General features: G+C 38.2%; 1 protein-coding gene and 1 long non-coding RNA gene across 6 annotated transcripts in view; one reads left to right on the top strand and one right to left on the bottom strand.

Annotated features, from left to right (window-relative positions):
* The window catches only part of LOC118905739, a 203,463-nt gene that overhangs the window by 163,087 nt on the left and 26,172 nt on the right, over nt 1-14,204 (top strand). The window lies entirely within an intron of this gene.
* EFEMP1 (EGF containing fibulin extracellular matrix protein 1) overlaps nt 4,852-14,204 on the bottom strand; it is a 69,332-nt gene continuing 59,979 nt past the window's right edge. For all 5 annotated transcript variants that reach the window (XM_036872494.1, XM_036872489.1, XM_036872493.1 and 2 more), the window contains 3 exons: nt 11,764-11,887; nt 11,488-11,683; nt 4,852-5,492 (listed from right to left, as the gene is read on the bottom strand). In XM_036872494.1, the coding sequence (XP_036728389.1) occupies nt 5,331-5,492; nt 11,488-11,683; nt 11,764-11,887 (482 nt within the window). In that variant the 3' untranslated portion in view covers nt 4,852-5,330. The remainder of the gene's footprint in view (nt 5,493-11,487; nt 11,684-11,763; nt 11,888-14,204) is intronic.

The raw sequence follows: 14,204 nt of genomic DNA, 5'->3' as shown, positions 1-14,204 counted from the left end.
TGCTTTGTAGGTGATTTCCACCCTCCAATATTTATATATTTTTAATCACAATAAAAAACCCTAATTTGTTGGGGGGGGAGGTCATTTTAACTTAAACATTTTGAAAGAACCAAAAGCCCCATTGAGGGCTGAGTTGTTAATAAAATGTGGTATCTCTTATCTTATTTCAAGCCTCTAAAGCAAGAATCCTTTAGGAGATGAGGTAATGATGCTCACTGTTTGCTCCTTCAGTAATCACCTAATGAATATTAACCAATGTCAGGAATGGCAGCAATCTTTCATTAACCCCTTACCTTTCACTAATCTTATGGAAGGAAGGACTCTTTAAGCCTTTTGGTCTAACTTTTGAACAAGGAGAATGCTAGCCCCATTCCATCTTTACTGTTGCTCTCAAAGCTCCCCCATAGAGAGAGCTCTGTTTGTATCTTTAGGAATAGGCTTTTTTTTTCTTTTAGAAATTGCTATCCTCTCAAGTATAGTAAGGTCTACATGATTGGTCCTTGAATTTCAGTTTCTAGAGTTCAGGAGTATTTTGTGTAACACAATTATTTCCACCTCTCTGGAGTTTTTAAAGAGAACAAATGAGCTAAAGTTTAACAGAGTAAATCAGAATCAGGTTGGTATCTGTTCTATTTCAATCCGACTGCAGTTAACAGCAGTGGTGACAACTAGTCATGGCAATGAGCAAAGCTGGTCCACAGTTTGGGGTGGGCACTGCAGGAAGAAGCCTTGGAAGGAAGGGGATTGCTTGTTGTTGCTGAAATTTGGAGCATGGCCAATGAAAAGAGCCCTAATCTAAGTCATAAGACATTGATTCAAGGCACAGTGATCTTGCTCAACAAACTGTGACCTTGAGCAAGTCTTAATAACATGGTTTGACCAGGTGGCATCTAAGTTTAGAATCCTGTTATTATTAAAAGGAAGCGTATGTAATGGTTGATTTTAAGTTTAGAGGGGATGGAGATTGCAAGCTGTCAAAAAACAAAACTATTTAAGAGGGAAATTTGGCAGCTGAAGTGAAGTTATTCTCCTTTTGAGAAGTCTTAACAACCAAGAGGTCTTTCCTAACTGCTGTCAGAAAACAACACTGTCCAGTCAGAGAGCATGAAGTTTGAGAATCCAGGTATGGGCACTGGAATGGTGAAGTGATGGAAATGACTAGTTCAGTCCTCATTATTGAGGCTTACTGAGTAAGAACATGTGAATTTCCTGGAAGCATGTTTGGAAGTGGGGGAACCCATGGCTGGACTTTTTTTTGCTAGTGAAACAAGGTAAAATGACTTACAGTTTAACATGAGAAATAATACTTCAGTTAGAATCAGTGGAAAGGAGTAAAGCATGCACAATTTAACAGTGAATACTAAAAAAAATTATTTTGAATTGTAATTCAAAAAACTTAGAGCTAAATTGGGTTATTTCTCATGTCCTTGTCCCCAATAACAAACCCTCATTTTGAAGATCTGTTTTGGGGTAGGAACTATAGTTTTCTTTTTCACCAATGTCCAGTGCTTCCCAACAGCCACTACATACAAAGAATACTCAAATGCTTTAAAAAGTTTGGCAAATAGAGTCACCTTTTCTCTCAGTGCAGCTCTGGCATAGGGAATAGGTACAGTTTTTAAAGCTGGAAAAACACCTTGTTTCAATATCCCAGTTTTATGGATAAAGAAACCAAGGTCCCAAAAAGCTAAGTCTCACAACTAGTTAAGGTTAGAACTGAGACTAGAACCCTGGTTCTTCTATGCTTCATCAGGCTGTTAGATGTTGGAAGAAATTACCATAGAAGTTGCTCAATGAAGTTTGCTGCTGAACAATTATGATTCTGATGATGAATTATTTTCATAATTCTCATCTATGGGAGCTGGTTTAAATCAGTGATTCTCATGGAGGAGGGGAGGAGGGAGTCATGTGTAGTTTGAAAACAAAGCACAGCTTTGTCTTACTGCTTTGGTTTGTTTTCAGTGATGATATTTACTTTATTTTGAATTTCAAATTACATTTAAAGAGAGCATGAGATTTTTATGTTTACTGAGGACTGTTGTACCTGTAAAGGAACTCATGTGTTAGCTTTTCAAAGTTCTTTCCAGGACTTTGCTTCTGTGAATGAAAAATGATTTTTCACTTGCTGTTCTTTTTAGTTAAAAATGAAATTAAAAATGGGTGATTTAGGCTGTAAAATTAGTAGATGAATAGTCTAGGAATCTATATGTCTAGGATAGACATGTAACAGTCTAATAGTCTAATAATAGTCTAATAATGTCTAATAGTCTAGGATTATATTCCTAATCTATGAATAGCCTAGGAATTAGTAGATGAATAGTCAGATAAAATGAAATTGCAGGTGGAAACAACCTATCAACTATAGTCTATCCACTGATGAATGGATAAACAAATGTGGTATATTTATACAATGGAATATTATTCAGTCATAAAAAGGAATGAAGTCTGATACATGCTGCAACATGGCTGAACTTTGAAGACATTATATTAAGTGAAAGAAGCCAGAAACAAAAGGCCACTTACTGTATGATTCTAGTTGTATGAAGCGTCTAGAGCAGACAAATTCATAAAGACAGAAAGTAGATTAGTGGTAACACCAGAACTTGTGGGAGGGGGAAATGAGGAGTGACTGCTAATGGGTATGGGATTTATTTTTGAGTGATGAAAATGTTATGGAACTAGATAGTAGTGATATTTGCATAACATTGCAATCTGAATTTTTTTTTTTTTTTTTTTTTTTTTTTTTTTTTTTTATTTTTACAAGACATAAATAGACTGACACCAAGCATTGTACATGGATGACCACAACAAAAGCAACAATGATTTGCAATCTGAATTTTATGTGTATTTTACAATTAAAAAAAGAAAAGGGATTGCATCAGTGACACTTTAGTTTATCAACCCTTTTCATGTCTTTATGATTTGTGAATAGGACTAAGCTTTGGGATGAAAGGGAAACCATCTTGTTTGCAGTTAATGGCTTCTGTAGGTCCAAAAAATATATATAAAATATATTATTACTTTATCATAGATTATATTTAAATTATATAAATTATAATATATAAATTATTTATAGAATATATTATTATAGAAGTATATATAATCTATATGTAATCTATGTTTCTTAATATATAGATTATATATACTTCTGTAATTATATATATGTTTAGAGGTAGGGGTGGAGGGTCAGGACTTACGCATAAATATTTCATAGATTCCTGTTTCTCCTACAATCCTCTGTGGAGGTACAGATAAGGCTCTGCCTTCTTGCTTAAGAGTAAAAAATCTGTTGGAAGGTCTTAGGCATTTTTTTTTTTACTCTTATCATTCCCAGCTCTGACTTGAGAACTGTGTCTATATGTAGAAAAATCAGTAGATTGATTAAGAATGGAAAAGTTTAGATCAAAACTGAATTTACGTGGACTATAAGTAATCATGTGAACAGGGTGACAACGTACGCAACAGTCCTGCTGTGTTGTGGCTGGTTGTTTACTCTGCTTCCTTGTCTGACTCCTGGTCACACCTGTTCTCTCATCACTGTTCCAATGCCCCTGTATCCTTTAAAAGCCCATCCCGTGCCCTATTCACATAAGAAGTTTGTGTTTTGTTCCTTGGTCTCTTGGTGAACTTTCTTTTTGACAATTACTGCACATTTTGTCACCTCTTTGAGGAACATTTGTTTCTGTGGCAAGGTTACCTGGTTATTCATATGTGCTTTGAAACTGGATGTAAGAGAAAAATTGACTGCATATATTTTTGTGGAATGATTTTAACAGTCTTTTGTTTCCTCAACTTTAGATTGTTTCTTTTTAAAAAAGCAAATAGTTGTTTTTGCTCTGGCAGCTACAAATAATTTTTTCCCAGACACAAAAATTATATTGGCTGTTATTAGCTACACAGAAAAAAAACCTCTAAAAGAATACTTATTTTTATTTAAAAATATAATACATCAAAGTGAAGCAGTTACATTTTAAACAAACAGGAAGGTATAAAATGTTTTCATAGAGTTAGGAGGGAGGGTAATTTGATTTAGTTCATTGTCAATCTGGATGCCAAGAATAAGAACCATCACCATCTCTTCACTCTGTGAGCATCAAATATAAAGATGAGAAATTTTAGTTATAAGTTAGTGAAGTTTTAGGGTTTTAATTTTATTCAGAAATCAAAACTTTTTCAGAAAAATAACTTTTCTTCATTTTGCTCCACGTCTTGTGGAAGTCCTGAATTCAGGAATGTTATTACATTTATTGAGTGTTATGGACTGAATGTTTGTGTTCTCCCAAAATTCATATGTTGAAGTCCTAACTCCCAACCTGATGGTATTAGAACCTGAGGCCTTGGGGAAGTACTTAGGTCATGAAGGTAGAGCCCTCATGAATGGGATTAGTTCTCTTGTTCTCTTTCTGCCATGTGAGGATATGAGTCTGCAACCTAGAAGAGGGTTCTCACCAGAACCTGACCATACTGGCACCCTGATCTTGGATTTCCACCCTCCAGACTGTGAGAAATAAATTTCTGTTGTTTATAAGCTACCCAGTCCATAATATTTTGTTATAGCAACTCAAACTGACTAGTACACCAAGTTTGCTTCTTCAGGTCAACTCCAAAGTGGTTTAGAAAGAATTTGTTTTCTCATCTCCTCCCCATAGATTTCTCAATATAATGATTTTCTAGGGGATATCTTATTCATTCAGGGAATTTTACTTACTGTCCTTTTTTACATTCATAACAAAAATTTCTGACAAAATTTAAAATATCTTATAGAAACCACTATACTATATGATAATGATTTACTACTATGTAATAAACAACTACATTTAGACTGATCATGAAAATAAAAACCAACACAAGTATGATAGATCCTCATTTTCTAAAGAAATATATCTTTATTGACTTTTTCCATTTTCTTACAAGCAGTTAAAAAACTCATTCTTGAACTTGCATGCTGTTCAATGTTATGATGGCTGCCTCCTTATGAGACTATCAGTGGAGCTATAGTAAGTTTCCTTAAGCACCACAGAAGACAATCATTGCTTGGTCCCACTTTTACAGAAAAGAATCCAAGTTTCACCGGAAAGAGTATGCTTAGCTCTCTTGAAGAAGACCAGTTTAGTGGATTAATGTCTAATTTACATACAGTAATAAAGACAAACTTTGAATCTTTACAGATTAAATGCCCACTTTATACCATGGTGTAATTGTTTGAATTATTGGTGAGTGTACAGTATATAGATGTAGATGTACTAGATATGTCTATAAATAAAATAGTGCTTTAAGATAACAATATTCTTTGGCTGATTTAAATGCCTATAGTGGACTCTTTTAAAAGACTAAAATGAAAATGGTCCCACTATTATTGTCAATCTTAACACTGAGCTGGTGCGGAAGGTTCCCATACTGTTGACTGTCAGCATCTCCAGGTCCACTATATATTCTCTTGGTCCTGATAGCGACTTCACCAGCACAAGCATTGCACTTACAGGACTTGTTTGCTAAAATAAAAGAAAAAAGAGGGAGTGAGAGAATAATTTTTCTTGTGTTGCAGTTTCTATTATTTGTGAATACACTTCCTATAAGAATTAGGGGAAGAATTTTTTTAAAAAAAAATACATTTATTTATTTATTTATTTTTGGCTGCGTTGGGTCTTCATTGCTGCAGGTGGGCTTTCTCTAGTTGTGGCGAGTGGGGGCTACTCTTTCATTGCCGTGCACAGGCTTCTCATTGCGGTGGCTTCTCTTGTTGCGGAGCATGGGCTCTAGGTGCGTGGGCTTCAGTAGTTGTGGCACACGGGCTTCAGTAGTTGTGGCACGTGGGCTCAGTAGTTGTGGCTCATGGACTCTAGAGCGCAGGCTCAGTAGTTGTGGTGCACAGGCTTAGTTGCTCTGCAGCATGTGGGATCTTCCCAGACCAGGGCTCCAACCCATGTCCCCTGCATTGGCAGGCGGATTCTTAACCACTGCACCACCAGGGAAGCCCAAGTGAAGAATTTTGAGGTAGGATTAAAGTCACTACTTAGTCCTTTCTTGGTTCTAATCCTTCTGGATCTTATCCCTTATCCACACATAGTCATTAGTTCCAGGTACAGGGACCTGCTTGTTTTTGATAGTTCTTTGTTTTCTACTCATCCCTCTCTGTTAATGTTTCTCTTCACTTTTATTGAGTAGTTCTAGCCTTTATAGAGATTGGAGTTCATGTGAGAATCTGATAAGTTTCTGAACTGGTAAACAAGGTTGTCATCTTTCACTTCTCAACATTGTGGATCTGTTTACATTCTAGTAGGTGAAGAGGCATGTAAGTAGTTAATTTCAATAGAATATGGCAAATGCTAAGATATATGGGGATATGCAGGGTATATATGAAGATACACAGAGGTGTGTACTCACAGAGAAAAACAGAGGGACTCTGAAGCATTGAGGGAAGGCCTTTGAATGCCTGAGGACAGTCACCCAGAATAAGTGGGAGTTTTGTAAAGAAGGATGTTCTGGAGAACTGGATGCAGTTTCACTTTGATGAACAATGTGATTGGTGCTAGAGAGTGCAGGGAGATGAGCTTGGACAGGCAGGCAGGTAGATGTGTGAATCTGAATGCCAAGAGGAGGGCAGGGATAGAAACAGTGGATTAGGATTTAGCAGTCACGTCAATAGGTGGACATTAAACCAAGGAAGAGAACGTATATGTGATAAGACTGGGTCTGTGAGAGACCAACATTTAAAGAATGGGCAGAAGAGAAGCCATTGAAGGAAGCTGAGAAGAAATAGATAATTAAGTGGTAAACAGATGAATGGCAAGCAGTCTCCAATACAGCAGGGGAGGATGGGGGTGACTGGAACTGAAAAATGCCTCTGGATATAGCAGTATGGATGCTGTTGGTGGCTTTTTTCCAGAGCAATTTCAGTAGGGTAGTGGGACTGGAAGACAGAAGAGTAACTAGGAAATAAGAAAATAGAGACTGTGATTACAGACTGTGCTTTAAGAACCTTGGCTGGGAAGAGAGAAGAGAGAGAGGAGGCAACATCTAGAGGGAAAACAAGTTAAATATGTAGGAGGTATATTAGAGTTTGATAGAACAAGGTTCCAGAGGAAATGGAGTGAAGAATACAGGTGGTGGGTTGGCCTTGATTGATAGAAGTGAAACCTTGTCTTTGGAAAATTCAAAGGAGAAGGTTAGAAGGGGAACACATGGACTTAAGTTTGCAAGGGATGGGATGGGAAGTTCAAGTAATTTATGCCTGTTGGTTTCAGTGGTTTCAGAAGAGTAGGAGATGAGGTCACCTACTGAAAATGAAGGGTATAAGAACTTAAAGAGTATGGGGACATTTGCAATCAGTGGCTGAAGAGAAGAAATAAAAGAAAGTAATAGGATTGTTGAGGGCACATCTGAAGTTGGAGATTTATAGTATTACCAATCTGTGCTGACAAGCTGGGTGTGAAAATAGATGTGGATTATGTGATTGATCTAGAGTTGTTGGACAGGGAATTGAGGTGTTGGTGACAGAGTAGTTCAAGGGTCCACCAAGAAGTTGATAGAGTGGGAGAAAATGATGAGTGAGGGGTCAGAGGACTAGCATCACTGTGAGGGTGAAGAGCAGATAGAGTGGGAGTGAGGGCATGAAAAAGAGGAAAGAGAATCAGTCACTGAGGGGGTCACCTGAGACTCAGATGATGATGTGGAACTGTTCTGCAGGATAACAAAATCCAGCATGTGGCCATGGGGTGGTGGCAGAGTGACATGAAGCTGAAGGTCATGGGGGATGAGATGGCCAGAGAACTGTAGGCTGAGGTAATGGATGTGACTATAATAGTGCCCAGATCTGAGTGATCTCACCTACTTCCTACATACTCTGCCTGAGTGATCTCATCCATAGCCATGGCTTCAATGATCACATATCTGCCAGTGACTTAAAAGTCTATACTATGAATTCCAAGCCCACATATCCAATTCTCTACTCATCTTTACTTGGATGTCTCATGGCGACCAGGACTCAGTATGTCCAAACTGAACTCCTCACCCTCCTCTCTCCACTGGCTCCTTCTTCCTTATCTCAGTAAATGGTACCACCATTTACTGTTGCTCAGGACAGAAACCTGGAGGTTATCCTTGACGCTTCCTTCTCCTCCACCTCCCCATAGCAAATGGGTTACCAAGCCATGTCCTTCTTCCTATATCTTCATAAATCTGTCCACTTCTTTTGGACTCACTGCTACCACACTAGTCCCCCATCTTTTGAACTACTTACTGGTCTCTCCATTTCCATTCTTGCTCCACTCCAATCCAGGCTCTACAGTGTAGCCAGGTATCTTTTTTTTTTTTTTTTTTTAATTTTATTTATTTATTTATTTTTGGATGTGTTGGGTCTTAGTTTCTGTGCGAGGGCTTTCTCCAGTTGCGGCAAGCGGGGGCCGCTCTTCATCGCGGTGCGCGGGCCTCTCACTATCGCGGCCTCTCTTGTTGTGGAGCACAGGCTCCAGACGTGCAGGCTCAGTCGTTGTGCCTCACGGGCCTAGCTGCTCCACGGCATGTGGGATCTTCCCAGACCAGGGCTCGAACCCGAGTCCCCTGCACTGGCAGGCAGACTCTCAACCACTGCGCCACCAGGGAAGCCCAGGTATCTTTTTTAACATGAAAATCTGATAGCAACTCCTCTACTTGAAACCCTTAGTATGGTCTGTCAGGCATTGTGTGATCTAGGCCCTGCTCATCTCTCCAGGTCCCTCTCAAGCCACTCTGCCTGTAGCACCTGGAGTTCCAGATTAACTTGTCTGCTTTTTATTCCTTCCATTTGCTAGTCTTCAGCTTAAATCTACTTCTTCCAGGAAGCTCCCAGACTACTGCTGTCTTGGTTAGGGGTTAACTTGTGGTGTACACATGAACAATTTGAAGTGCTCAGTTGTAACGTTCAGCATACTTGTGAACACTTGTTCGATGTCTCAACTATAAGCCCCGCTGGAGCAGGAATTGGCTTGGTTTTATTCACTGCTATGTCTCTAGAACCTAGCATGGTGCTTGCCTCTTATAGGTAACAGTGATACCCTCAAGATGTTGATTGAATTAATTTATTCATTTAAAAATATTTTTTGAGCACCTGCAATGTGCCAGGTACCATTCATTCTATGTGCTGTGCATACAAGAGTGAACAGACAGGTAATGTCTCTGTTTATTGCACTCACACTCTAGTAGGTAGTAGGTGACACGGACAAATAAATACTATGCAACGTGGTGATAAGGGCTGTGAAGAAAAATAAGTCTCAGTAAGGAAGGATAGATATTGGTCGGTGTGGGTGGAGGATGGTATTCTACCTTTAATTTCATGTATTACTTCTTTCTAATATGTTCCCTTTTCTAGGGAAGAAGATTTTCTCAGTATTGTCCCAAAAGGAATATAAATAAAATCCTATATCCCACAGATCCTTTCAAGGATAAGGTCCAGCCTCATGTTTCTCAAGAAACATTCTTTGACTATTGCAGCCCACATTAATTCTTTGATGTCTTGGAGCATGGAGTTAAACACAAATTTGTCCTCTGCTTTTCTCATAGATGTTAACTATGCCACAAAGTAGTATTTAAAGCTCTTTGAAGTGTAAGGAACTGTGTATTACATGCACCTAGCATGAAGCTGAGTATATAATAGGTGCTTAATTAAGGCCTCCTGATGGAGTCTTATGATTAAATGCCCTCTGCGCAAGTGGAACTTCATTGGAGAAATTTCGTAGGATTTGGTCCAACTATTTTTTGAATTATGTGATAATAAATAGTCTTGAAATATCTTCTTATTTTAAATGCTTTTTTGCTTTCAAATAGTAGTATTTAATTCTGGGATTATCAAAATTGGCAATGTTTTATATCATTCATAAGAAAGGATTTTACTTGAGAAAAACACTGTATTTATATCTGAAAATATCAAGTCAATAAGTTCACTGATATGAATCATAAAACTTTAAAAGTGCCATGTTTATTTCAAAAAAAAACCCGTGCAGGTACTTTGCTTAACTCTTTGTTGATTCTGCTAGGAAATTTTACTTTCTTAAATTTTGGATAAGAGTTCAAAATGGAAAATTATTTTTAAAGATGATTTTGAGATGAACCTATTTGACTGCCATGGGTTACAAATAATGTTATTTCTTTGGGCTAAAATTATTAAATTGTTATTATCTGAACTGTGTGAAATTCATTTAGAGTAAACTTCTTACAAATATCTAGTATATCTCAAATTTAAAGCATCAAATGTTAAAGACGTTTATTTTTAGTTATTAGAAAAAAGAATAGTAATAGATTGTATTTTGGGTTGGGTTTTTCTCTTCAGAAGTTGGTCATGAGAGATTAATCATTTCTAATTTACTGGCAAAGAAACAGAGTCACATAATTCTGGAGCTGGAAGGGAACTTAATATATCAAAGAACAGGATAAACGAGTAAACATTAAAAATCTGTAAACTTTACCACGAGGATGAATTTCCCAATTTACTTTTCATATTCTCAAAATGAAATATTGACCTTAAAATCTGATTAAAAATGAAGAGTGCCCAAAGGAGTTTTGAGAAAACTGGAACTGGATGAATAACATCCTTAGCGTGAAAGACTTACCGTAACCCTGCAAACTGCTTGGTGGGGTGCCATCATTTTCACATGAAGTGGTGAGCCGTATTTGAAATATGTCGGAATTTTAACCTAAAATGAACTTGCTAAGATTTTGCAGGGGGGACTGGAAGGCTGAGGCACTGGAGTCAGGGAGATCTGCTGGGAAGCCCTTGGAGGGATTAGAGAGGTGCTAAGAGCCAGTTTAAAGGAAGAGAGGCAGAGACACAAGGACACAAAGATAACCCAGGGGACACTGTGGAGAGAGAAATGGCAGAATTCAGAGAAAGATTTCGTATAGGCAATGAAAGAAAGAGAAAACATAAACGTGACCTCACATTGCCTGCCTGGAAATTTGCAAGAATGGTACAACTATCTGTTGTACACATGGTGCGGGGGGTGGGGAGTTGGGGTCACTTCTCAGATACTTCTGGGTCTTAGTTTTGGTGCAGATGTAAATAATCTTGCGAATGTAACAATAAGGAATTCAGCGTTTTTGAAAAGCTCTCCAGGAATTATTTTTTCTATGTACAATTAAATAGCTATCACTGATTTGTGGTATCTATTTGAGGTGTGTGTGTGTGTGTGTGTGTGTGTGTGTGTGTAGGCTTGTGTTTTGGTGGTCACACACAACTCTGTTAGAGTGTACAACTTTTATCTGAGTGACTTTAGAGAAGCTACTTCATCTCCCTGAGTCTTACTTTTTTTTTCTATAAAATATGGAGATAAATATTAATCTGACCAAGCATTACCAAGAGGATTAAATGAGATAATGAACACTGGAAGGACTTACACAATGCTTGCACATAAAAACTCTTTAACTGTTAGCTTTCTTTCTATGTGAATTACTACCAAACAACAACAACAAACTTGGAACTTTCTCAACAGCTAAGGCTGCCCTCAGGATACTTACTCTTAGGTAGAACTCTCTATTTTCATTTCCAGATTTAATCCGAAAAGTATTGATAGTGTTGGGATAAATGGTTGTGGCCTGTATCTGGAAGATGTCAGATGGCACAGACCTATCAGATCGGATGCTCATGTATTTGTAGACTATGGATTGGGGAAGTTCTCGGCACAGCGCATTTGAGACTGGGCAAACACATCGGCTGCAGAGACAAACAAAAGTGTTAGTTAGGCTTGGTAAAACCAGAAGATTCTCAGTTTCAAAAGGTCTGATTTTTCTTACTTCTCTGATGTTAGAATGTAAGGCTCTTGACAAGGATTTCGTGGGTAACAACGGAAGCCGCCATGATAATTCCAACACATTTCATCTTCCCGACATTCATTTGTGGTCTCACACTCATTTATATCTGTAGAGATGTAGAGTCGAAGAGTTTACTGATATAAGTAAATTGCGTAAGTGGCAGATTCCAGTTTGCCACTGGAAGGAGGTGTATAAGAATCTGGACTGTGTTTAATTTGCTTTTAGACACAAGACTTGGTGGGACCTGGGTTCATTGCATTAATTCACGACAGATGAAGTGGAGCCATTCTCGACAGATTAATATGTGTCATTTCATGGTACTTTATCAAGCACCTATTATTCATCTGTTGAATTCAAAGCCAAATGCTTGCCATTGACTTTGCTTAAATAAAAATGAAAGACACTATTTCTTGCCCTCTGGGGAATTAAGGAAGGCTGAAAGAAGGAGGAGGCCTCTCACCTTGGCCTTGAAAAGGGTGGTGGTTAGATGGGATTTTCAGATTGCAGTGGGGAGGGCCTTCCAGGCTGAGAAAGCAGCAAACAAAAACTATGGAGATGGAAGTTTATTGTCAGGCTCAGGGGCTTGGGAGAGAGGGAAAGGCTGGAATGTGGTTGCAGTAAGCTGTAGCATGCTGCTGGATAGTTAATGTTCTGGGAGTGGATTACACTGTCCATAGGAAGCGGTTCACAGCAAAAGAAATGAAGCTATGAAGTATCCTACCATGTAGAGCATGGCTATTTAAAGACCATGGGGAAGAAGGGGAATTAAGGAAGGGACTGTCAGTGTCAGCGGTGAGAGGCAACCCAGGAAAAGGCAGTGCAAGGAGGTCAGAGCTAGAGAGGGTCCCGGGAAGGAGGGTTGTGGGAAGGCCAGGATGGACAAAGACTGAATTTAGATTTGGGAATTAGGAGTTCCCAGATGACATCTGAGAGAAGAGTTTACAATGCTAGAGAACCATTACATTTATGACAATGAAAATTATATTAATATCCACATCCCTATGTATGTTTGTCTCCCTTTACATTTGAATAGTGATTAGATTTTATCCAATATAAGCCTTTTCTGAATCATTCCTTCCCCACCATCAGATATTTCCATTCATTAATTTACAGGTAGTCATTGCCTAGTTGCTGGGATATGATCTCTTTCTTCTCTCTGAATTCTTATATCTCACGTTCCTCTTTTGGGACCTTTATTGCCTTTTGCTTTGCATTATTGAAATCTGCATGTTTGTCTTAATCCTTCTATTAGCTTGTAAGCTCCTGGAGGGCAAAGGCTATTGTGCACATCTTTCTATCCCTGTATCACCTAGCATGAGCGCACTGGGGGCACCTAGATTTTAAGAAATATTAAATTGAACCAAGTTGCTCTTCACACAAACCCTATGGAGATGGTGAGAAATATATTATCTCTATTTGGCATGAAGGGAAAACAAATAAGGGTTAAGTGGCTGACCCAAGTTCATATAGTTAGTGACAGGCATCTCTCCACTGCAAGGTATTGCATCCTCTAAATGAGAGTAATTCCATTCCTTGTCTTTGGAGAAAAAATTTTCTTTTAGCTTCCAAACTGGCAAAAGCTATCTGGAACCCAAGAGGAGACTGGAAAAGCTATGCAGTTTCCAAGAGTCAGTTACAAAAAGTATCTTCTTTTGGACTGGCTATGGCTAAAGAAAGAACTTAGATTCCTCAGAAGAAATCACAACTGACTTGTCCTTTCAATATTTTTCACTTTTTTGAAAAATAAAGATGCTGTTTAGCTACAGGGAAAGTGAAGACTGGTTTGTTATATGGAGTTCAACAGCAGCAAAAGGAAACTTTATGTGATAATTTTATTTATTACTTCCAGTAATTTAGAGCCTAGCATAATCAACTCCTTAACCATTTTGGAAGGTTTTTCAGAAGTGATTAATAGTATTAAAATATTTGATGAATGTGTGTCTGTGTATCTGTGTATTCTCCCTCTGTTTCTTTCCTTCCCTGCTGTCCCTCTCCCCTCCCCACAACCTGCCACCACACACACACACACAGAGTTTTAATTTTTGCAAGACTGTGGAAATGAGAACAGTTATTTCATCCCTAAAATAAACCTTTTGGGGGAAGGTAAGAATCCAGACTCTTTTGGTTTTACTTTAACCTGTAGACAGGGCTGGGAAGGAATGGTTTCAGTGGGGGAAACCAATTGTTTTGTACCCTAAAAGAATGGTAAGTCTCTTTCACAAAAAATGTTTTGGTTTAACCAAACATTCTTCAAGATGTAACACTAATGAATCTCCTATTTGCAATTCCATTGCATTTTCACCTTTCGTTATAACAGATATAAATAGAGTAGGCTGGTAAGATTCCACTGAATGTTAACTTGTTTCTGTCTTTTGCTGGGTGTCAAATCCATTTATGATCAGAAACACATAGACATTTGTTTC

The sequence above is a fragment of the Balaenoptera musculus genome, chromosome 13 (genome assembly GCF_009873245.2).
Source record: "Balaenoptera musculus isolate JJ_BM4_2016_0621 chromosome 13, mBalMus1.pri.v3, whole genome shotgun sequence".
Lineage (NCBI taxonomy): Eukaryota > Metazoa > Chordata > Mammalia > Artiodactyla > Balaenopteridae > Balaenoptera > Balaenoptera musculus.
The sequence above is the reverse complement of the archived record's forward strand: the minus strand, read 5'-3'. Positions and strand labels throughout refer to the sequence as shown.